This window comes from Pteropus medius, unplaced genomic scaffold, assembly GCF_902729225.1.
Source record: "Pteropus medius unplaced genomic scaffold, Ma_sr-lr_union100, whole genome shotgun sequence".
Lineage (NCBI taxonomy): Eukaryota > Metazoa > Chordata > Mammalia > Chiroptera > Pteropodidae > Pteropus > Pteropus medius.
The window spans coordinates 30561538-30587728 of record NW_024349800.1 but is presented as its reverse complement, the minus strand read 5'-3'; the positions used below and the strand labels follow the sequence as shown (position 1 = coordinate 30587728).

Sequence of the window (26191 nt, the reverse complement as noted above, 5' to 3'; positions counted from 1 at the left end):
AATTCTAAAACTTTTCAGTCTACATTATCTTTCACCTTCGCCTTTTTTTGGGGAAAACCTATAAAGGATTCGCAGGATCAATTTTAGGGCTTATAATGTACAGTAATGTAGGCTAACAAACTACTTATTATTAACAAACTACTCATAAACCATAGCATTAATAAAATTTTTAACATAGTATTCTTTTCCTTATTGAAAATACATTTTATTATATATAAACCTAACTGGTTTTATAATGACCAAATATATGGAACTTTTGTCTTGATGCTCATTTCAAAGGATAAAAGACTTTGCTTCAATTCCATATTATAGTGCTCATGGCATAAATATGGTTACATGCTGATATGAATTGCAACAGAAACCTCTAAGCCCCTGAGCTGGCCCTTCAGCAGTGCACCTAATGATCATTCAATACTAAAAATCTTCTAATCATATACACAGAAGATACATGTTTTTGCTCTTAAATTATTAAATGATCACACTTCTCTTATTGTCAAAACATTCGAGCACGACTAAATTTACTAATGTCATAAATTACGTATGAAATCTCTTTAGTATGCCATAAAAGAATTAAGTTCTTACTGTATTACAGGATCATCAGGAAAATCAAAACCATTGCTGTAGGTCTCATTTTAAAATAGTTTAAAATCAAACTCTCTTAAAAGAATGAAATTTGGTAAAATTATTCTTATATCAAACTTAAATGAAAAAAAATGTTCTTTAAAAGAATTTAGCAAATTCCTAGGTGAACTTATAACAGATTTTCTTACCTGAAATGACCCTACTTTTCTCTCTCAAATCTAATGAGCAATCTAAAGTTCAATGCCTAGAAAGAGCTTTTAGATTGAAATAAATGGGAATTATGAAAAAGTATGAGTCCAAATAATGATTATGCAAAATATGGAAAAGTCAAACAAGACACAACTTAAAACCACTCCTTGAAGCTTTCTAAGATTTTTATTGCAAAATCAACAAACGATTCTCTCCTTTGTGTTTTCTGAGAGGCAAGGAGGGGCTACTTATTTTTACGTGATTTTCATTAAATTGCTCAGCAATGAGATGTTGATGTTGCAAGAAGATGATTTAAGATGGTATACTGAAACTAGCAGCTATTTCTTTAATAAGTGAGCTAAAGTCGTATATTGCTCATTTCATTTAAACAATTTTTTTTCAACTTAAATGGTAACACTAACAATGGACTAAATCAGGACATTCATTCAAAATAATAATACTCTGAAAAGCACTTAAATTCAAAAAAGTAACTTGGCAGATTTAAAAAGTTTAAAATCGTAATGAATAACACTAAACAAATTTTTATTAAAAAACACCCCAGGTTTCTTTTTGGTGCAAAATCCTTAATCAACACTGATTACAGACAAAAAAAAAATTTACTTTTTTAAAGAGTGTATATCTTAATTAACTCAGTAAACTAACATATGAACTTAAATATCTCCAAGTTCATATTTTAAAACTCATTAACACTGAAAGTTATCCTGGTACCATATGAAAATCTGAATAAGCCTTAAAATTTATAGACCTAAATTGTGCCTTAGGTATTGCTGGCCTAACAATTGACAAAAGTTAGAGTGGTACAGACACAACATCAATAATAACAAAACCAGTGACTCATTATGTGACTAAGACTTAAATACATGCCAAGTGGCAAAATAGTAAAATATGTAAAGTAGTTATTTTTACTTACAAGTTAGTAACTGGCTCTCCTTTCAGTGGAGGTAGGAGGTTTCCTGAGCCAATTAAACAGTTGTGCACTATAGTCAGACTCTGTAGAACATCATCTCTAGAAAAGATAAAAGGTATTTCCATATTTTAGAAGATGTCGAAACCTGATTTAACAAAAAACCATGAATTTAGGGTGAAGTACAAAAACTTCATCAAGTGGGGATATACAAAATTAAGACAAAGAAATGGCAAACGTCTAAGTTTACACACTTAATAGTGCAAGGTAATTAAACAGGTATTTACTGGTAATACTAGACCTGCTTATAGTTAAACAAGCTCTAAATAATCTCAAGTAATGACAATTGCCCTTTGTGAAGCAATTCTGAATTTAATCACCTGTTTACCTATCACTACCACTAACAAAAATGAAAAACAGTATTACAGTGATCTTCCAGCATATTCCATTTTTAAAAAATGGACTAGCTAAACATTTACTTCAAAAAAGCAATTCTGTACTATATACTAGTTGACATAAGTTGATCATACTTCTTATAAGTCCATTTCTACTAAATTTGCTATTAAAATTTCCTGATATTTGACACAGGAATTTTCTTACTATTATTTTGGGAACTTTCAAAGATTCAAACTACCAAAGTGTAATGGTCTCAAATAAATGTTGCTTATTAAAGCCCCTAGAGGGGGAAAAAAAAAATCTCAGCGATATTTATCAAAGTAATATTAATGACAATAATATGAATTAATAAAAAAGAAAAAAAAAACAATAAAATCAAAGCTAAATCTAGAAAAACAGGCATTTCCTTTCTAAGGGGCTAAACCTACACATACTTCCCAAAAGATGCATAAGTGAAACTGGTAAGTAGAAGGCACTAAAAACAAACTAAAAAGAAAATCTGTTTTTCTATTTTAAATGTATAAATATTATGTCAAAATTTCTGATATAAACACTATATTAAATGCTTTTATAATTACTATTGCAATATTCAAAACACACACTGAAAATGAATATATCAGATATGCCATAGAGAAAACGAAAGGCACAAAACGATTTTAATCTGCAACTATATAATACTAATTGATTATAAAAGAAAACTAACCTAGACATTTCGAGTTCTCCATCCCCACAATGCTGGAGTTTGATGAGCTCAGGCTGAAGAAAAGAGTCCAAGAGATAGAAGGCAAAAGCCACTTCATCGGAAGAAGGAACATGCCACTGGATTCCCAGATTCCATAAGTCCCCTGGTTTACCCCAGTCCTAGAAAAATCCAGCATTTTTAGCAGGTTAAGAAGTTGAAAAAAATACATATATACATAATTTAAAAGTTTTAAAAGTGTATGTATAAGTAATCCAAACCAAAGGTAGCAAATAACACACACAAAAAAGGCATGAAAATATATTACCCTTACATTATCACTCCTGAAAAAGCTCTCTCTAAAGAGGCACTCAAATATTAGTTTACTATAATAACAACAATGGTAAGTTTATATGAGGCTACTGAGTTCCCCAATAAAATTATATGGAACTACAGAGGTTAGATATATCATACCAAGTCATTTCACACAAAAACAGAAAAAAGAACAGTAGAGTTAGCTACAGTGCTATGCTGTACAAATTTAAAACATTCCAGGGAGTGCCCTTCTAGTTGCTAGATAGAATCCTTTCCCATTTGTGAATTGCTTAATAAAGCCAATTAGATCTTCAAACAAACATATATGCATCCCAATGAGTTTTAATAATCTACTTTAAAAAAGTGATGCCATAATACACAAGGAAAAAACCCACACTTTGAGACCCATAGAAAAATAATCCAATATATTCTTGAATCTTAAAATATTGAAAATGCTTGCCTTAATAGGAAAGTATTCAGAAGGAGGCTTGTCAAAGCCACCTGGCACACTGCAGTATTCTGTGGGGTAGATAAGTGTAGTAGAACGAAGAAGGTGGTGCAGAAGGTTACAAGACAGAGTGTAACCCTGCTTACAGGTTAAATGTAGGGTTCTTTGGAGAATCTTTACAAGTTGCTCCCTATAAAGAAGCAACTTCTTCCCATCCACTCGAGTAATCTAAAAAGAGAACAGTGAAGATATTTTGATTAGAAGATCAAAAAATAATTAATGCAAAGGTCAATATCTGGCCACTAAAATAGCCTAAAATAATTGTTTCTTAAAATAACTTTAATACATTTTAGAATTTTAATTATATTCTAACAATTAATTCAATAAGATAAAAACACATTTTCTGAGTATGCGCTCTCATGTGCCATGCCACAGTAACATCCTGTTCAAAAAAGTCTATCTGCTTCAACAAACACTTACATTGGATTTCTCTGTTCTTTGGTTCCTGAACTAACCCATAAAGGAAACTGAAGTCTGAATGATGGCCAAATTTAGAATGTAGAGAGAGAAAAAAAATGGCCACATCTTTTCAACTTCTGGGTTATCCATATTAGAATTAATCAGTAAAAAGTCAAGTACTGAATACAAAATAATCAACAATCACACTCCCTTGATAACAAGAAATTGACATCTAATACTTTGCAGCTGTATCAAAAATATCTAAAACTTAATGTCAAATTTTCAAAAAAAAAAAAAAATCCTAAAAGCAAGTCAACATTTTCATAGTAGTATTTTCTTATTCCAAAGATTTACAATACCTCAGACAAAAGTTGGAGATTCCACAGTAACTCCTTGTCTAACTCTTCTTCATTTAATACATCATCATCTAAAAATGGGAAAAAAAGTATCAGGGGAAAAAAACTATGTATTCAACTAAATGCATCATTTTTAAATGTTTATATTTTATATTTCTAATAGCTAAAAAAATCTTTTAGGGAGACTTTTCATTCCTTCTTCCTAAAACTGAACTTCCTCCAGAGGAGGTAGAAACTCAATTTTCAAGAAAACATACCAACCAAGAAGTCTGCTCCTTTACATATCACAAAATAACCGATATTTTTTTTAATAACTGATATTTTTGATGGCAAACTCAATGATTCTTGTATGAAAATATTAATTAAAGTAAAATTTCTAAGATACCTGTCAATATGGTGATACTTTATTTTGAGCAATTTCCCCCAAAACTATGAAATTAAAAGATTGCATAGCTCAAAGAATCTGTTTTCATCAACGGAGTTCTAAAAACCAAGCAAAAATTTATTTAAAATTGTAAATACAGAATGATAACCTCATGACTTACTCATTGTAAGCTGAGTGATAACACTGCAGCAGTGAGGAACAAATAGCTTCAAAGATTCCTCTGGGCAGCACTGAAAACATATTTGTATAAATATTAGTTTTTTTTTTAAAGCACAAATATTTAACAGTCACAAAGTATCTATTAGCACTATTTTCAGTGCAAATAAGGGCTGTAAGCAGCTACTGAAAGAACTATGTATTTGAAGTATAACAAACACATCTAATATAACTAACTACATAAACCTGTTGGTTATCCATTCATTAATTCATCAGTCTAAAAAAACAAAATAAAACAAAACAAAAACTCACCTTTACAGCAGCACGGCACATATCTGCCACCATACGGCCTGCTACTCTGGTTTCAAATATATGTGAAATAGAAAAATTAAAAACCTTCTGAAGGGCCACCTGTTATGATATTTAAAAGAGAAAAATGTCTAATCAGCATTTTAAGAAAATTACATACCTTATAAAACATAAAAAAAAAGTGATATTCACTAAAGTATTCACTAAAAGTAACCAAAGTAACCATGCAGGAAATTTTTAGCCATTGAATTAAAGACGTGTTTAATAATGTTACATTCATGTCTACAACCTTTGCATAAAGCCCTAACATGAACAAAACATTTGAGGCTCAAGATTTTATTTGCTACAAAAACACTAAACACAAAATAAGAGCTCCTGGAAGCAAATATAATTTATTTATATTGTTGGCTAATCCAATACAACAAAATTTTTTTGGGACATCTAATATTTATATTTTATCAGCCTGACAACTGCAAACTATAAACATTTACCTCTAATCTAAAAAAGACTTGAAGCAATATATTTAATTTTACAAGCAAGTCAGAACAATTTTAATTGCTCATTGAAAGAATGCGCTCTAGATGTGGATTAATAATGCTGAAAATTACAAACAATTCCTTTCAAAAGAGTTTGATTTTAAACAAGAGATATTTATGTTAATTTCTTTATACTTACATAATCTTAGTAAGCATTTCATGCAGCTGCAAGACAGTTTAGCTTTTTAACCAGGATAAACAAATTGAACAGTGATAATCTCAGATAAGGAAATCTCAGAAATGGAAATAAAGTGTGGTATTAAAGACCATACTATACATAACAGGTATCAACCAGTATCGAGTGAGTGTTGACAGATGTCTTATGAGGACAAACTATTTCTCATTCATCATGGTTTGCCAGATTTTTGTATTTAGTATTTAATTTCTATCATGTGATAGCATAAACAATTTCCAAAACTTTTCTCCTAAGTAGTATTTAATTTTAAATTTTAAAAATACAGTCGATTTGTGTTATCTGCAATAGTTATGTTCTATATAGTTGATGGGAGTACTGAATTATCAAATACTAATTGCTATCTAACAAAACCATTGCTCCTAAAGGAAATACAGAATTATGTTCCTACAAGCCTCTGGTTATGTTTTCATCAACAGATGATTTTTGTTTTACGTGTATTTTTGTTTAAAGCCACCTTACTTAATATATACTGTTGATTCTTTAACACTGACCTCAAAGTCAACAGCACTTATAACTCACGCCTGAATAAAGCTTATCTAAAACATGTTATTTTCTCCGTTAGATACAACTCTCTTATCTTAGAACAGTAGACAGTGCTTCAGTGCTATTCTTGGTGGCCATTTTAGACAGCAAAATTATCAAGAAAAAGCACAAAAATGTGAAAAATCTGGCGCTCAACAGACAAAAAGGACATTTGTTTATAGTATGAGAGCTGAAACAAGAAGGCAGCACGTCACCTTATTCAACCTTGGCTGGGAACATGGGCAACTCAAATTTTTTGCCACTTTACACATATGCACAAGAGTGCTGCTAGTATTGATTTAGGGATTACAAATAAATTTAAGTAGGTAGGTAGGTAAATTTGCAAATACAGAATTTGTGAATAATGAGGATCAATTGTGTATCTTTTTCAAATTTTAGTATGGAAAGAAAGGATATACTGGCATTGATATACACACTTAAAGTAACTTGAAGTTCAATTTTTAAAACATCAAATAAAACTAACAGATTGGAATTTAATTTTTTGTAGTAATGAATTCTTACCATAAATATTTCTTTGGAACATTGCGTGAGGATTGTACTAAACGTAGAAGACAGACCTAATTCGACTAAACTCTCCAAGTGAGTCATTTTCTCAGTTTCTGTTTCTTCTCTTGTTTGCTCCAATGTGCTACTTTCTATAAGTCCAAAGCATCTAAACAATGCAAAGAAAGTATAACTTTAGCAACTAAAAGCTGGCTGAACACTGTTGATGATGATTAAATACTGTCATGACTATTCGAGGAATATCTACTTAATTTGTACATGGCTCACAAATCAATTCACCTTTTGTAACTTCAGAAACATCATCCTGGGGTAGTAGTTAAATACAGGTTGTAATGCAGGGATAGACTAAAGTTGCTGGGACAGAACAAACATTTTTTTGAATGTCAGATAAAGGGCGGGTCTGAGGTACATGCTCACCTGTCCATAAATTGTAAGACGAAATCCTCAAATTCAGCTGTAGCTGAACAAAGTTCTCGTTCTACCTGTAACATGGTTATTGAGAAAAAATTTTAAATAGCCTCTGATATTTTACTCTGAATGAAACTCAATTAGGGCCTACAAAATAGATATAACACATTATTATATTGCATACTATGAGAAACAACACCATCATGGCATATCATTTATTTAGAATAACTCGATCTACTACTTTCCAGGAACCAAAATAAGAATTAACTTATTTTCTAAGGGCCAAGCCAGAAGTAGAGCAGCCATTTTCATTATTAATTACATTTTTCAAACAGTTTGAAACTGCTGGTTTATGTGTAAAAGGGATTATCTCTCACTATTTGAACATCCAAATGACAAAAGTAGTAAGCATTAAAGAAAATAGTTCTAAAAGAACCAGAGTAATAAACCAAATTTCTCTTCATTAGATGCCAATCCCCTCAATAGATTTATTCCTAATAGAAGATGGAAAAACAAAATACCACCACCTTTGTGTAACACCTTTGTGTAACAAAACATTAAAAAGTGACAAAAAAAAACCCCTGAAATACACCTCTAGATGTCAAAATAGCAATGATGACACAGATCTCCATTGATATTGCTGTAGTTACAAAAATGAAATTTTAATTTGTTAGCATCTATCCAAAGTTGCTTTCAAACTATCAAATATTGCTATGCATATACAATAAGAATTAGAACAAAATTAACCAATCTCTTTACAAGCAGAAAGCATCCTTACTTCTGTGAGGTCATTTCTTTCTTGTAGTACAGATGAACAATCTACTAAAGGCACCAGAGTGGAAAATGTTGCTATAAACTGGAATGTAATCTGCAGGAAAATGAAACAAATTTAACATAAATCACTTAATTCTAGTTCAAAAATACAAGTATACAGTAATCTGCAATAAAGTATACAAATAAATTATGTTGAGGGAAATCCCACAACAGTTTTTCTTAAAATTCTTCTCTTAGAATTGAACATTTCAAGGTTTTTCACAATGAACTGTTATTTTTGTAATACAATTCTACTGCATTTATTTTCATATACTTATTAGGTTTAAGCACAAAATTCTACAACCTTTTGTCACAGAGAAGTTACTTTGCCTCCCACCTGAAACATGTAACAACAACTAAGGGTAAATAGTAAATACTAATGCAAAAGCTAGAGACCAGAATCATTGTTTTAAGTCAGGAGATGCGTGTATAAGCAGCATCTGGCATTTTACACTCAGTAACTTGTGCTATGCCACCTGTTACCAGTGTAGATGAAGGGAAGGACAAATGATCATATTCTATGATTTTTAATATCTATGCTTAAAGAAAGTAGTAAATAAATAAGCTTTAAAACATCAAATGATCATTAAATGCATATAGGTTACAGTAAATTACTTTGAAAGGAAGATGTTATATAGATCAACTGTGCACAGATCTAAACTTGGACATCTACAGATATATCTGTTATTATTAACAAAATTTACACTGAATTATGTTCTGAAGAGTATTTGAAGAAAAATTACAGGATGTCCATTTTCACAATTATAACTTAGATACAAAACAGAATGATAAATATACTCACCATGCATTTACTAAAGTCATTTGGATCCACCCCAGGCAATGCTCTCATCAACAGAGGTAGCATATGTGTTGGACCTTCAGGAAACCATTTGCCCCCTGATACCAAACTGCGGGCTACTCCAATTACACAACTTAAAGTAGCTGTGAGCTGGTGAGGTTCTGTTAAAGTCTCTAGTGCAGGATATGTTCTACAGTTTGGAAACAGAATTTTAAAAAATTTCCATCACAGATAAGCATATATAACACATTAAATATACAAAACTTATAAAATGTATTTTGCTTGAAAGGTCTGTAGCTAGCAGAATATTCTTTTTTTTTTTTAACAGTAGAAAAGAAAAGCTTTATTAGAAGGGAAAGTACACTTCCAGATGGAGAAGTGTACTTCTCCATTATAACTTAGATACAAAACAGAATGATAAATATACGGGCCTGAGCAAGAGAAGCGTAGCTCAAAAGACCTAGCGGAATATTGAGTGAATATTTGCTCTTAAAATTAACAGAATTATACAAATAAAAGGTACATGTTTCCTCAATCCTCTCCCATCTTACTACCCTTCTCCATGTAAATTCCACAGTGAAAAAGAACATAAACTGGTAGATTTTTATGTTATTCCAGCCATCTTAATCCACTTCCATATTCCAAAAGGACTGCATCTAATCTAATGGTCAAAGATTAGTAGAATTCAGGAATAACAAGTTACAACTACTCCCCTCTATCTTTTTTTATAGGAAAACTATCTTAATAAAATGCTGAAATTCTATTTTATGCCTTTAAAAAGATTGGTATTTTAAAATTGGAAATCAGCTATCAGAAATGTCTGATAACATTCCTGACACTAGAGTGAATAAATTGGGGGGAATAAAACGAATGCAACCTTTGATCACTAAGTAAGTATTTAAGAGCCAACAACAATCATGTTGCTCTCTGATTTGGTGATTTCACTTTTCAGAATCTATCCTACAAGAGGAAAAAATCTAAAATGCAGTCATTTTAAATTCCTCTTAATCAGAAAAGATATGTAAAAGGGAAATTTCTAAATTTATAATTAAGTAAGAAAAAAGGAGGGTTTATAACTAAGATAAGAAAATAACCAAACCTATGCTTATTTTAAAAGATGAAAACATATCAAACTCTTTAGGAGATATAAAACTAAGTGCCTAAATATTTTTCTACATTTGTACTTTTTATAGAACTTTTTGTGCTTATAAAAGAAAAAAAGCTTTAAAACAAGGTAGTTATGCAACTTCTAAATAAAACAAAAATTACAATTAAATAGTCTCAAAAAATGTCATTATATCGTCAATGAAATATTTATCTTGGCCAAGCATACACCATTCAATATGCTGATAATTAAATTTGTCCAAAAAACTGAGAACTAAAGAAAATTATTCTTTCTACTAAAAATGTATCTCACTATTCATAATTCGTCAGCTGGACAACAGTGATATAAACAGAACAAATGGGAAGTTCAAGAAACACCAAAACACTCCAAACGTCAAAATTTTAACTATGCAAACAGCTAAATTCTCTCCTTAGAATGAAGTCTCTCCTCTCCAAGGAACATCAAGAGACCTGCCACTGTTAGCTTCTGCTACCCCATGGAGGCCAAATGGTAAAGAACACTGGGAGTTCAAGTCAGAGTAGAAACTGCCTAACTTCCCCATTCCATTTCCTAATTAAGTTGTAGGTGCTGGAAGAGTTTCAGTGCCCCAAGCCGTGCACACAAAAATAGGAGAGGTTGAGAAAGTGAGGTACAACTTCACTTGAATATTTATGGCAATGACTAGAGGGCAAGATAACATAAACAACTCAAATTTACAAATAATGAAGCCCCATTTTAGTCAAGATCTTTAACCAGACACCCTCCTCCAAATAAATATGACCAATTATCTTGTATCAACAGTGAGTCAGAAAATAGACTGTCATCTGTATTTTGCCACTAAGGATCCTGGACAAATCTGAATTTTGTGGAACTCAGTCTGTTAGATTCTTCTGGGCTCTAAAAGCTAATCATCCACTTTTGACAAAGACATTTAGAGAGAAATCATAAAGTTTCAAGTTCAGGCACCAGAAGAATAACAAAAAGCTGCTCTTAGACACTCAAAACAATTGAGTGTAGCTCTCTCTTCGGAAGCACACCAGGCCCTATATTGTAAGTGACTAGGCAAATGGAGAACTATTTCTGTTACTGTTTCAACATAAAAAAACAAAATGAATGCAGTAAGATCTACCGTGTAGAAAAAATACACATAAGATTATAAAATACATGAAAATAATAAAGATCACCAAATTTTCTTCTGTATCACTGATTCTAAGAAATAACAGAAATCCAAGATCACTTTCACTGCCATGATCACAATATTTAGTGACACATTTTGATGAAAATAAAAAACAGCCAGGGCTTAATTTATGAGCAGAAACTTTATAACTCAAATGTGCAAATAATCCAAAATACTTATTTTATCCATTTCGTGTCAAATTTCTTTTCTCTCCAATAAATCTTTAACAAGTCACTCAGTAATCATTATGTTAAAATGTCTTGCTTCTCCAGAAACAGGAATAAGCACTGAGATAGCAAAACAGAAGCCAAAGAAAAGAAAACCAGCAGAACAGAAGAGAAGAGGGAAGAAAAAATAACTAGCCACAGCTGAGACTTCAACAAAACACGTAAAGCCACACTTACCTTTCAAGTACAGGGGGTATTACTAACTCAGGTCTCATGAGTGCAAGATTCTGCAGAGCCTGGGCTGCTTCTAAACTACCAGTTTTGCTAAACATAGCCAAGAGGACTGGTTGAATAATGCATTGTACAAAGTCTGTAACATCTTGATCAGTAAGCTTATGGCTATCAGGCACAGGAGTTAACCAAGAAGGCTTCTTGTATCTTTCACGATGTAATCTTCTAACAACACTGTTTGGCAACCGCTGAAGTAGTTTCATTAACTTGTTCTAGGGACACAGAAGCAAAAAGTCCTAGGTAAGTTCTATTTCCCACATAGGTATTAATGGTTCCTCTGCATTCTCTCAAGTAAAGACTTTAAAAATAATAGCTTTTATAATTTTACTACAAAGACCTGCACGGTGTATCTCGATAGAATAAAATACTCTTACCAATTAACTATTAAGAATAATTAACATAAATGTGTTTCAAATTTCAGTTTTAACTTCTAGCACCATGAAAAGCCATTACAAAAAAACCTGACACAAAACTGAAAACATAATTTCCGGCTTTGGTGGCATTTTTGTCACCAGTTACCTTACCAGTATTATCTTAATTTGTTTATATATGATCTTTGAACACAGTAACTTAATTTGAACTGTATCACTTACATACAGCCAAACCTTAAATGAAGGACAGAAAATGGATTATAGGTTACAAAACAGGCAATAGTTACATATGACCATATCTTAAAAAACTCTAAAGCCTAGAGTAAAAAATGAACACTCACCAGCCAGCGCCCATTATTTGAAGGATGGTAAAAAGATGTGATGCTGTTAAACAGACCGGTCAGATGTTTTTGTACTAGCTTACTTGGTCCACCCTGTTCAGATAAGAGTAAAAATATCAGTACCCATATTATACTGTGTATAATTAAAATTAAAAAGGTTAATAGGCCCAGGCTTACATAGACATCTCTATGTGGCTCATGATCATTCCACTAACAAAAATCTATTCTACCTCTAAATAAGAGTAAATATCATTTTCCAATGAACTTCATACAAATTAATTCAAAACATTCTACTAAAAACAAGAGCAACTTACTGAAGCCAAATTAGAAAATTGAAAAGATATTTTTCAATTTAAGATAACAGTATCTTTTACTCTTATGCAATCAAGTAACTTGTCACTAAGATTATCATCTTAAAATAACCAAGAGTGGTAACATCAGGTATAAAAACATTCCTCAAATGATTCGAGAATTGGATTTCTCATGGCAGGATGTGTGAAGAGGTGAGATTTACATAAATGCATTAAAATATTTTATTATCACTTCTAAATGTTTCAAATGATAGTAGATCTGTTACACGTGATGGTGTTTTGACTCAAAAGAAAAAATTTTTTCTGAATCTATTGCTAAAGCAAATATATAAAACAACCAACCAAACAACAACATAATCTGGGGGAAAATGAGGAAAAAGCTAGCATTCATTTTATCAAGTTTAACAGCCCTGGAGATAAAGGACTGACTGACTACACCTTGGCCTTGAAACTACCGATCTGTCTCAAGATAATCTTTCAATAAACAGCACAGACCTAAGATACAATGTCTTATTAGGAACCTGCCTTCCTACTGAAATGAAATCCATGTTTACATAATTCCATAGTAAAATACCAAGAAAAAAATTTTAAATTGTAACAGCATTTAGCATCATTGATTTTTAATTATATTTAATATTCGTATTTAATGCAAAATGAAGCTCCCAATGAGAACGACTGTGTAAGAACAGCAACATTTTAACTAAAATAAGGCTGATACTACTCACTAATTCTGTGGCTCCTAAAAAACGAGTTCCAACTCACTGATTATGTAAGAAAAGAGCAAGCATCCAAGAGATTTTGTTCTTATTGCATATCAGAAAGAAAATGAGATTTTCACTCTTTAATAACAATGAAATAGCAAAAACTGGGGAGCTGGAATTTTCTTTTTTCTAATCTTACAATAACATTTAGGAGCTAAACTTCTCCAACCATTCTCCCTTTTCCACAGAAACAACTAATATAAAACCAATCAAACAACAACATAATCTGGGAGAAAATAACACATACAGATTGTTCAGAGACAGCCATAGAAGAAATATGAATGACAATCCAGAAAATTATAGTAACAAGTTGTTCCATATCCTTATTTGAAAGATAATGTTGAAATACAAATGTGGATATATTTTTACTTTTCTTCCATGTGTCAGTAAAATAATCCTTTGTACTTTTCCCTTCACTGAGATCACTCTGTCAATAATCTTTGTGTTCAGTGTAATGTTTCATGTGAACATTGACACTAAATGCATTAATTCTGATCATATGCAGAACCCTGAGTTTTAACTTCACCTTTATCATTCTCAATTTGACCTTGGGAAAGTCCTTTAATCTATGAGTCTGGTTCCTGGTCTGTAAAACGGTCACAGACATTCTGAATCTCTCAAAACTTTAAACTTTTGATTATTTTAAGGTCCATTGGTTATGGACACTTATAAATGGTACATTATGACTACATTCTGGGGCTGAAAATATCCAAGAATCAAGTGACCAACTAAGCCACTAAAATTGACTTAAGTGATTATATAGAATTTCTGTATGGTTAACACAAAATTTAGATGAACTATATAAAGCAAATATAATGTATTACAAACCATCATGGCAGTGATCCATATTACGGCATGTCCTATATCATAAGCATTCGTTAAAAATCTTGGGACTAACACCTGACTGCTTCCCACTGGGAGGTTCAAGCTTCTCAGAATTCTTGTAAATATCTTAAAGGAAAAAAAAGAATTAAGAACATTTACAGCTACCAAATAACTCTTTCCTTAAGTGTTATATATTAATGTTATTTATTGGATTCATCCTCTTTGGTCAGTTTTTAAACAAATTATATATTGCTTAGTAATCTCCTTTATTCTTTAATAAAAATTATATATAAGTGTCTGTAAACTTTAAAAATTGACACTCTGAGGTCATAGGCACGTGGATACGAAGCAGCTGTATCTACATACCCAAACAAGAGAAATGAGATATAGTAAAACAAAAAAGTAGAACATAGATAACTGCAGTTAGACATGAAATATTTTGACTTCTGTCTCTCTAAATGCACAAAAAGATATTTTCCTATACTCTCATTCCATGCTTACAATGCACAAAATGGGAATATCTTTGACAATTGACTTTTCCTCTCTAAATTTTAACATTGACTTGATATTTCCCCTTAAAATTTGCATTTTAATCTGTTGTTTAAAAACTTTTTAAAACAATTAAATTTATGTTTTAAATCTGTCATTACTAACAGATAAGGGGCCCAAACATGTAGAAATGTTACTTCTTAGTCTCTACTGGCCGGCAACAGAGGAAGACAGCATGAGCAAAGGCAAACAGAGCATCTGCCTTCCTCTGGTGGACCCCAGCTCTGCTCTACTGTCACTGTGTGATTCAGAATCACCTGGATGCCCTATTCCGGCCCTCCTGAAGCTCCACAGGTGATTCTACTACAGGTGAAACAGCAGCGAAGATGTGATATTAAGAACACTGAACCTAGAGACATTCTAATTTTATTTACCCTAGGAAAACATAATGATCTAAAAACACACCATAATGGCAATCAAATACAATACCAGAATTCATTGGAAGGCTGGAGTGTATGACCCCTGAATAATATACTTAGTACTTTCAAAATAACCCACTCTTACAGGTAAGACAAAAATCACAGATTTCTGATATCTTGATATAATCCAATTTGTTTTTAAAAATAAAGGATCCACCCACTAAATTATGTTTTTATTAACAGTAAAAAAATATTTTATGTTGTGCTAGGAATTAGTACATAAAACACACTTCTTAAAGACATAAAAGTGATGTCAGTAATATTGTATATGTCTAAATGTTCTAAATTACCTTTGGTACATATGGATCCCAGTCTATGTACCCTATATTATCTGTAGCCAATCGAGCAAAGAGATTTACTAGTTGCTAAAAGTAAACAAAAAAAGACAGTTAAGTAAATACATTTGTTGTTGTTTTTACATGTCATAGTCACAGCCCATATTCATTTGTTCTTTTCAGCAACTATTGTTAGCATAACTTAATATATGGTTTATAACTCAGTTTTTAAAAATCTCCAAATTTAAGTTCTGATTCTCATCACCCATTGAAAATCAGTTGCAGTTGAAATGCTTAGAAAAAGGGAAATGACAAATCATCATTCACAATGCAAACAGAAAAAGAAAATTTAATCCAATAAGCAGGCAAAAAACATCCAGTATGCGTCTGGCACTGTGCTAGCTGAGGGTACGAGGAGACAAACAACAGGGCCTTGTATTTCATGTATTTTATATCACAAGTATATACTTCTACACAAAATTAAAACATATTTACTTCTGTTAGAATACAGCAAATAAAATTTTAAAAACTGATAACACGGCTAACAGTCAATTCTAGGGAACTAAAGTTCTTTATCAAATGATTTCATGCATTTATTTCCAAACTAAAAAGTATAAGAGGTAAAATGGGATACTCACCCCCTCCCATTGTGGGAGATTTTGCACTGAAACCCAAAGGCCAATTAATTCATCAAACCAAAGTCTGAAGAAGAAAAATGTTATGAATAGCAAGAGATTTATAGAAAGTGGTTCAAAGCCAAGTATCCTTTGTATTTTTAAATCTATTATTCTTACTGATAACTATACAACCTAGAAAAAATAATACTGAAAGTTACAAACTTAATGGAACAAAGGACTATTTTTGTCTGAATATTCTCCTTTCAATTTATTTACGGTGAAAAGACTAATCTCATGTAACTTCTACTTCATTGTTAAGTAATTACTGTCCACTCCTAGCACTGTTTATAAGTTTCTCCTTCCTCTCCCTGCCTTTCTCCTTTAATACTTTCCTATTACTACATGTTCTTGCAACTCTGCCTTACTTTCTTATCTTTAATAAGCCAATTAGTAATTACACTATCAAACAGCACTACAGTAAGTGTTCCATAAAAAAATGAGCCACAAAGTATTAGGTGCAATTAAATTATAGGAGGGGAAAACTATCTCAAAATAAAGAAACAGAAGAAAATACAGGGGCAAGAAAATGTTTGAATATTATTAACCAATCTTTTAAAATGTCAAAGACATTCAAAGTTTTTAGAACTTTTAAATTAAAATTAAATTTTCACAATTATACAGCTATATACAAAATTTCTGATTTGAAAGAAATAAAAGATCTGGCATCTCATTCTAGGAAACATGGAGTCGGGGGAACTAAGCATGAACCCATAACACAATGATAATTACTACTACCCTTCCAGTTTTTTTTCATCCTTTTCCCTTTTTTATAAAAGCACAGTCTAAATATTCTTCATTCTAGGGTCTATTATACACCTATAACTTAATGGTGCAAAGACCAGAAAAAGTTTTAAAAAATTATAAAAGATACCCAAGAAAAACTACAAATGATGAGGGTTAAAACCAGATTTTAGGAAAACATTTTTCCTTTCCCGAAACTCTCTGAAATTTAACATTTCTATCACTACTGATTGACATTTTCCATTCCTTTTTGCATTTATTATTCCTTCTCTTTTGATTTCTTAAAGTCCTTATTTCCTTGGCTTGACATACAAGCATTATTCCCTATTTATAATCTTGTATTTAACTGTTTTAGCTTTCACACACTTCAAGTATCAATATAATGGTTCAGTTAGCAAAAAATTTTTTTTACTTATTATTGCTTTACTAGTTTGCCTATATATCTGTATTTCCTGCTATCTTCTAGAATTTGTCAAGATATGTATATACTTACTTAAAACCTTTATGATGAAGTTCTGGAGGAAGGGAGGTAGGAAGAAATATTTCAAAATAAGTGATGGCCTTTTGCATTGTCACATCAAAAGGGCACATTAAAGGTCGCCATTCTTCTAGCATCTCAGCTGTTGCATCTGCTGGAAAATATCTAATAACAAACAAGGTTTTCGTGTACCTGATCATTGGCTAAAAGCTCTACAACATTAACATACAACTGACAAAAAAAGGGGGAGGAGAGGAATGAATTTCCTAAGGCATACCACATACTACACAAATGTCAAGTTAGCCTAGAAGAAACACATTTTTACAACTCTATATACTGTTACACACTTAGGATAAGAAAGTACATTCTTGTCTATGGGACTAAGAAAAATGCTATAAAGTTGATAAAACTCTGATACAATACAAAGTCACTCAAATCACCAACAAACTTAAACATGGTTGTTGTATTTTTTTCCTTCTTGTGTGCTATGTAATAGCAATAGAAAAAATTTTGTCACAGAGAATCCAGTCTATATAAGAAATAGACAATCAGTGAAATGAGAAAGAGATCAATCTCTAGGCACCTCTGAACAAACCATTTACCCTCACTGGACCACAAATTCCTCCTGTATACAAGACAGGACTGGACTAGATGATCTGGTCCTATAGGCTCTAACAGTCTATAATTCTATGAAATGGCCAGGTGCATCCCTGGGGTAGAGAAGATTTACAAAACTAAAATTTGAAGTGTGTACACACACAAAATGAAGGTAAATGTATAATTTACCAAATATTCATTAAGGAGTTTAAAATAACAAAAAGTATATGAGAAATTCTGCTTTGGGTATGGCCAAAAAAGTTAGGAAACCTTTCAAATACAGCTGTTTGGCCTACCATCATATTATTAATCTCATTATGTATTTATACATCTATGTTAATCAGAATCGCACTTCATTCCTCTATGTGAAAAATTAAATTTCTTATAATACTACTGTTGAGCTCACCAAACATTTATGTGCTAGGTCACTGTGCAACAGGTTAGAATTTTTTAAAGCAGAACATATTCCACTTTCGAAATTCTTACACATAATTCCCCTCCCTAGTTTTTCAGAGTCAACTGTTAGCCTAGTGATCAAAAATAAAAGCCTAGGTGTCCTAACAATTATCTAACACCCTAAAAACCAGTAAGTACCTCAGTGATGATCAAGTTTCCAGTAAGGAAACAGAGGCCAAGAGAGTAGCCGCCTAGTCCAAAATGGCAGTGCTCATTGGTGGATTATGACTCAAGTTACATCTTAAGCCTCTTAAAAGGAACACATTTTAAGACATCCTGAAAATACATTTGTCCAAGACTGAGTAGTATAGTAGGCCAGCAACAAATATCTGATTTATAAAATAGCTTTAACTCATATTACAAGTAGATGATTAATATAGGAATTTCCGTTCAAAGAATTCTCTGTATCAATAGCAGGGTTAAGTAGTCTTAGAACAGCCTGATAAACATGGATGAGAAAAATAGTTTAAGTCCAAAGAACTGGACTTTAATTAATTAAAACTAAAGTCTATCCATGTTCATCTTTAAACATCAGAATATGGAATATTTAAAATCAAATATTTACTGAACATACTAGAAAAGAAAATGTATGGACAACCTTCCTGTTATTAATCGTATTTTAATGCAATATACCTAAAATGCTGATTTTGGAAAATATTTTTGATCTAAGTAACAATACTTTCAACCTTTCAGATAAAGATGATTATACATTAATTATGGCTTTCTTACTAATAGGTGGCTGAAACCCACACCACTTAAAATTTTCTAAAAAATTTATAAATGAAATCTAAAAACTTGTGTTTGAGTTGGAAATATGTTGTGCCCAGTGACTAATATCACAACATCTGGAACTATTTATACCTTTAATTTCTTCTTCAAAGCATACTAAAGATGGAGGAAAGCCTATAGAAACAACATGAGGCTTTATAAATTGAGAATCTACTTACGGTCGGCAGCTTTTCACGAGTGTTTTGAGAACATTTTCTACAGAACTGGTGGGGAGAAAAGCCATTTAATAAATTAGGTAATTGTATTTTAGGAACACACCTAATTCAATTAATAAATATCTCTAAGATCTGCTCATAAATTGATATGTGTGTGTGCAATAATGTATCCTTCTCTTTCATACTGTAGACAGAACTGTAGGATTAACTACCTACACTCTGTAATCTACTCTTTCCTTTGCCCTCATTTTACTCATTCTCTGATGTGAACTTAAGGGAAGAAAACTAGGAAAAGGACTCAGTTTCTACAAAGTAGGCAGCAATGACCATACTTATCAACACATCAAGAAATATGCTCAGTGGTTTAAAACTTCAAATGCTAATTTTAAATTTTCATTAAAGTATTTTTACATAAAAAGAGCAAACACAATTTGGTATGCTTCTATCAGCAACTGCCAGAAACTAGTTTTCTGTAACAAACCAATGAGAGTTCTATAATACTCCAAGGCACTTTATTGCCAGCAACAATTATCAAAAAAAAGCAACAGCCATCTTTTTGACCAGCTACTTAAAAAGTTTGTTGAGTAACACTAAAAGCTGTAACTTATTTTCTAACTTGTAGGTAGCTCGAGTAAGTATGGAAAACAATGAGTATTTGTATATAAATTTATAACAAACATTTCTATTTTAATGTAAAGGCCAATGTGTTCTGGTTTAAACACACATGACCAGAATATAATATTTAAAATATTAACTAGACCATAGTCAAATGGGTCAAATGCAAATAAATAAAACAAAGGGATATTAGGTGATCTTGAATGGGAATTTTAAAATGAATGTGTGACTATGTACAGAATGATGTATACAGTAAAAATAAAATAAGTTCCTCAATTTCAAGAAAAAAAATTATGGGGAAAAGGAGTAACTTTCAGGCAGTGTTCCACCTGACACTTTCTCATTAAGCTTCTTGAAATTCTTAAGTCTGGAAGTCTATCCAATTTCTCCGGAAGCTTAAGAACTAATCTGCAAAGAAATTCCAAGGAATAACACAAACCAAACTCAGCACAAGTAATCAATCTATTATATAACCAAGAGATAAAACTAATTTTATTACTTGAAGCAGGAGGAATATTCTTTAATTTCAAAACTACTCGGAAAACAATTAACTGAAGAGGAAATCGGGCTACAACTCATGAGCTGATTTCTAAAATGAAAAAGACCATATGCTGAGAGCCACCAAAGAGTATTTTCTCTGATTATCAGAGTCTACCTTCTCTCATAAAAAAAGCTAAGCGATATAGAAACACAGATTCTATTTAACATCTAAGTTTGCCTGGTTTAGGGGGGGGGAAAAAAAAAGGCAAACTTCTCTCCAACCACATTTAAAACTCCCTGAACATCAGGACTACAAATTTTTTTTTTTTTTTTTAAACTTCTGGTCATTGCCAAAATGCTTATAAGGCTACGTGTTTGTCTATATTTATACTTTATTTATTTACTTACTTAATTACTTACAATGCTCAATTAAAAAAATCTAGAAAGGCAATGAAGAGCACTACTTAGGATCTTCTTTTAGTTTGTACTGAAGAACCCCATTCAGAAACAAATTATCAAATTAATAGGCAAGGTTTAAAGAGCCATCTAGTTCCAAACTAAATAAAAGATCAACTTAGATGCAGAGTTTAAAGATAATTCTAAAATGGTAAACTTTCTGTTGAAATACATAAGCAAATCTATAATTCTACTGTTCCTAAAGTTTGTATTCATATTAACTTTTATTTTACTGTTTCTGTGGCAACTCATTTGAGTGTACAACACAGAAAACCTGCTATTTTCACTGGTAACTTTTCTATTCTACCAACAAACTTTCACATAATGTAAAAAATGGCTCTAGAAAGCAAGTCATAAAAGGCTGCCTAATTGTTTTTCTCCAATTCCCTTCACTACTCTGAATAGGAGGTGAATTATAATACTTGATAGCTTGTCACGTCACTCATTAGAGAAATCGGGTATGTGGGAATGTGATTTAGTTCATCTAAATAAAGTCAATTTCAACCCCTCCTTATATATAAGGCCTGTGGCCATTGGATTTATGCTTTTTATCCAGAAAAGGGTACAATCTCTCTAACCTGTGATATCTGTATAGTGACCTTTTGTGATTCTTGTACTCTCTCAAGATGAAAGGAACAATGTTTCTGTTTAAAAATAAAATAAAAGGTTAAAGCTAGATGCTACTAGACTTTATTTCACTAATTTTTAGAGGGAGTGAATAATCGCTACACACTTTTCCAATTGTTGGAAATTTGTAACACTAAAGTGGTAACAAGTCAAAACACTTTTTTTTTTTTTTTTTTTTAATTAAAAGGAATCTACAGAGGGACTAAGCTCTGGATGGGTTTTCTCATATCCTATTTTCTCTTAGTAAAGACATGTTAAGTTGAAAAGAAAGTCATAGCATGTCATGTAATGGTTCACAGATTGGGCTTAGAGTCAGACAGATCTGAATATGAATACCAGTTCTGCTACTTACTAGTCATGCAATATATAGCCTCAGTTTTTCCATCTACATAAGAGCAATAATATCCACCTCTCATAAGGCTGTTATAAAATTAAATGAGATAACAAAAAGAAAGCAATTATCTGGCCCAGAATGATGCACAATAAATGTTAAACATATTATTTCACACTAAGCCAAAATAAAATTATATTTTCAATCTCCTTAAGAACTAAATTTTTTTGTGCTCATTTTGTTTTTATATCTATTCTCCTACTATTAATTTATGATTTAGGAAATCACATCAAAATAGGAAATGCCTCCCCCTACTATCACCCTACTTAAGTCTTGTCCCAGTTCTTGAGCTCTTGTCCCAGATTCAACAAATGACTGTCAATTTTCCTCTCTGGGCTGCAATTGCCTTGTGATGACATTCTTTATGATTCTTATGATGACATTAATAAAGCAAATGCCAAATATGGAGCCGAAAGGCCTGAGGAAAGCCAAAAAGCCTTAGTCTCCAATTTTTCCAATTACTAGGATAGTAGACTTATACAAAGATGGAGGTTTACGCTTCCTGCTTACTTCCCTTACGTAACTATTAGGCCAAAGAAATGTATGGCAAATGATATATTCAAGAAGAGGGTCGTGTGAACTGCCCATAGCCAGAAGTACTTTCAGCTTCACTTGACAATTCTTGAACTAAAATTTAACTTCAGAATAGTCATATCTGTTTTTTCATAAATGAATCAGTAAACTATAATAATGGTATATTCTATATACCTCTGCCTTAACCTCCTTATAATTTAATGGTAATTGCTTATAGAGTGTTTTTTTCTGAAGAATGTAACTTAACACTTCATTTAAAATAACTCAAATTTATCTGCTTTCTCTAAACAAATCCACCATTAATTAGTCAAACAAAATCAGTAAATAGTCATTTTTCAGTCATTTCACATAAATTAGGATCAAGATAATTTTACCATAGCAAAGTTATAACATCTTCATTACTGATGTAGTATTAATACTGGTTTTTCACCACAATCACTTAAAAAAAAGTATGCCTTTATGGCTAGTGTTAAGATATCATAATCCCGACCACTCATGTAAAAAGAGCATGCAAAACTGCTGTATAAATGATGGCAAGCCTGATCACCGTGAACTAAGTAGTTCTCAAAATTATGTTAGGAAGAGCAGTTTCCAAATAAAGATCACTGTAGCAGAGACAACTTTTAGAACACTATCTAAGTCATTAATAAAAACCAACCATGTAGTCTCTAATTTCCAAGTACAATTTTTTTTAGCACACAGCATATTCCTCAAATACCATGTGAAAAATCATTGCAAATACCATATTAATAATCATTAACAACTGTAAACTATTTTAATTTCAATAGATCCCTATAGAAATTACTTTTATCATTTCATTATCATGCTAAATTCTGTAGCTAGAGATAATTCCTGAGCTGCTTGTCTTAATTTAAGCTTAGAAATGTGGCCAGAAACTCCCAAGAGAAGTTAAGAACATGTTATTTCCATGTGCTGAAGAGGAACAAAAGGTTTAACTGTATCCTAAGGATAATAGCACCAATTCAAATGGTCCTTCAACAGATCATTAGAGAAACAAATGCCATGCCACCCTGAACAAAAGCCCAATCCCAAATGATCTCGGAAGCTAAACAGGATTGGGCCTGTTAGGACTTAGATGGGAGACCACCTAGGAAGACCAGGTGCTGTAGGCATAAAAAATCTAAAATATAAGGGGTTGTAAACTGACAAGGTCCTTGCAATCTGTGAGGTCGACCAAGGGATGCCTCGCCTAAAAAGAAAGAAGGAAAAAAAAAAAAAGAACAAGTACCAGAAGAGAGAAATATCAAATCTCTCCAGAAGCAAATTATGAAAAATGAAGGAGTTTAATAATATATGATCCCCTTAGAATAATGCACATCAAATAAAAATATATTTTAAAATATTAATATATACTTAAAAGTATACAGATACACTTAAAAATATTTTTTAAAGTAAATGAGTTATCTAGGCCCAAACTACTCATGATGCAAACATGTAAAACTTTAACATCAAACCCAGAAAAACTAAATTGGTAGTGATAAGACTAAATAAACAAATTTATACACATAATTTAAATATGACTTGACCATGCCCATTTTGCAAAAGCTAATCAATGCATAATTTCCCCTACATTTTGTTAGTAGGGATGCCTTTCATTTGTGTGCTGCCTATATTTGTAACTTGCAATATGCTATTCCAATTAAGCATGTGGGACATTGTTTTATGAAATAAAATCATGCCCATGAGTCAAATGCTTCTTTTATGAAGTGAACAGTAAGCAATTCTTACATTGCTAGTATCAAATTCACAACTACCTTGCTCTTTTCCAAGTTCCTTTTTTCTATAAAATAAAAACCCCTACAAATTGTTTCTCCAGTAGGAAGCAGAAACAGATGAGAGTGAACAGATGAGGCAAAAGACAGAAAGAGGAAAGAAAGGAGAGATGAAGAGGAAACCAGAGGGGGAGGGAGAGAGGAAGGTAAGGGAAAAAGGGAAGGGAAAGGAGAAGAAAAGTTTAATAATCCTTGCTCTGAACATTAAAACCAATTTTAAAATCATATTGCAATGCACTGCACTCTAAGTAGTGGTTTCAATAACAAACACATAAGGCACATGAGTTAAGATTTGAAAGACAGTTAACAAATGAAGCAATCTTTCAGTTTTGATTATAAAAATAGTATCTTAAAAATAGTATGAAAACATGCAGTCAGCTAACAAAACTTTCAAAATGTGTCAGAATACATCTAAAATGAAAATACTCAAAATATCAATTCCGAAAGCATGCCATATTAAAGGGTACTTGGAGGGGTTTCTGAAATAAAATGTTTGTAAAAAGTTGTAATTTTATCCCTTGACTATAAATAAACACTTTCTATACTAATTTACTAAATAGAATCTTAAGTAGAAGATTAAATTTTAAATGGTTTAAATGATTTCCTCTTAGAAATTCAGTGCACAGAGAATACCTCTGAGGAACAGAAAGCAAAAATACTATCATAGAGCTGTCCAATTGGTTTCCCTAACACTTCTGCATAAGAACCAAAAGTACTAGGTTCCTCTGATTTTAAAATCAAAGAAAGTGTGATGAAGAAAGTTCAAGAGTCAAGAATTTGAAAATCTTTCAGAGTTGAAGTTTTATAATTTTACATAGTGTAATTTGAATGGAAAGAAATAGATACTCCTTCCAAAGAAGTAAATATGTAACAGTAAAAAGATCACAGAAAATAAAAGAAAATAAAGAACATAGTCCTGAAAAATGGTTTAAATATAACATTCTTACTTCTTTTTACAGAGACATTAATTTTCTAATTTTGTCCTACAGAGCTGCCTCTCACCAAGCAAGACCCTCTCAAAAGTAGTTCCAGATCTCCAGTATTCTTTCCGATCTTTTCAAACAGGAACACATTACCATAATTTTTAAAAAGAGTCTGTATCAACAGAGCTATATTTCATAATCTGTGCTCTATTTAGTGGAAGTACACAGCCGTGTGTGTGAGTGTACTCCAAGCCACTGGACCAATATGAATCATCTACCTACAGCATCACTTGTAATCAAGAGATACAGAGGAAGACATTTTTACTTATTAAAATATTACTTAGTAAACCCAAAACAGATATGAATGTTTAAGATAAAATGTGAAACTTTCAAGAAATTTCTCATATCAGACCTCTTTAGGACACATTTCAGAGCCCTGGGAAAAGAGAAGGAAGTATTAAGTCAACAGTTTGAGAATCACTGGTATGGGAAAAAGAACAGTGGTTTGGAAACTAGATTTAAAAACAGAAAAATAAAAGCAAAGAGTGCTGGACCAGTGAGTGAAAAGAAAACAGAAGGGTCTGATTAATGAGGCAGAAAACTTTTGATTGCATGGATGCAAGATAAGAGGTGGCAAACCCATGAGCCTCTAACCACAAGTAGGGAGCATTTTGGAAATGCTCGGGTCATTTTTAATTATCACAATTATTGGGGAAGCCTCAATGGATCTTTGTGATTAGAAGCCAGGTATATCAGATATTCTGAAATTCATGGAACATCCAGACACAACGAAAAATTGCTGCAAGGCTTTCAAGTGTCCTACTACACAGTTACACAGGTTAAAATTTTTGAACCTAAAAGTTCACTGCTTTAAACATTATATATTTTC

At 31.9% G+C, this 26191-nt stretch overlaps 1 protein-coding gene across 1 annotated transcript in view; it reads right to left on the bottom strand.

Moving 5' to 3' along the window:
- Positions 1–26191, bottom strand: part of PSME4 (proteasome activator subunit 4) — an 83640-nt gene that overhangs the window by 39576 nt on the left and 17873 nt on the right. The window contains exons 4-20 of the mRNA XM_039887164.1: positions 19487–19531; positions 17502–17651; positions 16229–16292; positions 15606–15680; positions 14351–14473; positions 12451–12543; positions 11685–11950; positions 9002–9188; positions 8165–8254; positions 7396–7460; positions 6976–7126; positions 5203–5301; positions 4895–4964; positions 4353–4420; positions 3547–3762; positions 2796–2953; positions 1703–1798 (exon numbers count right to left, since the gene is read on the bottom strand). Coding sequence (XP_039743098.1) covers positions 1703–1798; positions 2796–2953; positions 3547–3762; positions 4353–4420; positions 4895–4964; positions 5203–5301; positions 6976–7126; positions 7396–7460; positions 8165–8254; positions 9002–9188; positions 11685–11950; positions 12451–12543; positions 14351–14473; positions 15606–15680; positions 16229–16292; positions 17502–17651; positions 19487–19531 — 2016 coding nt within the window. The remainder of the gene's footprint in view (positions 1–1702; positions 1799–2795; positions 2954–3546; positions 3763–4352; positions 4421–4894; positions 4965–5202; positions 5302–6975; positions 7127–7395; positions 7461–8164; positions 8255–9001; positions 9189–11684; positions 11951–12450; positions 12544–14350; positions 14474–15605; positions 15681–16228; positions 16293–17501; positions 17652–19486; positions 19532–26191) is intronic.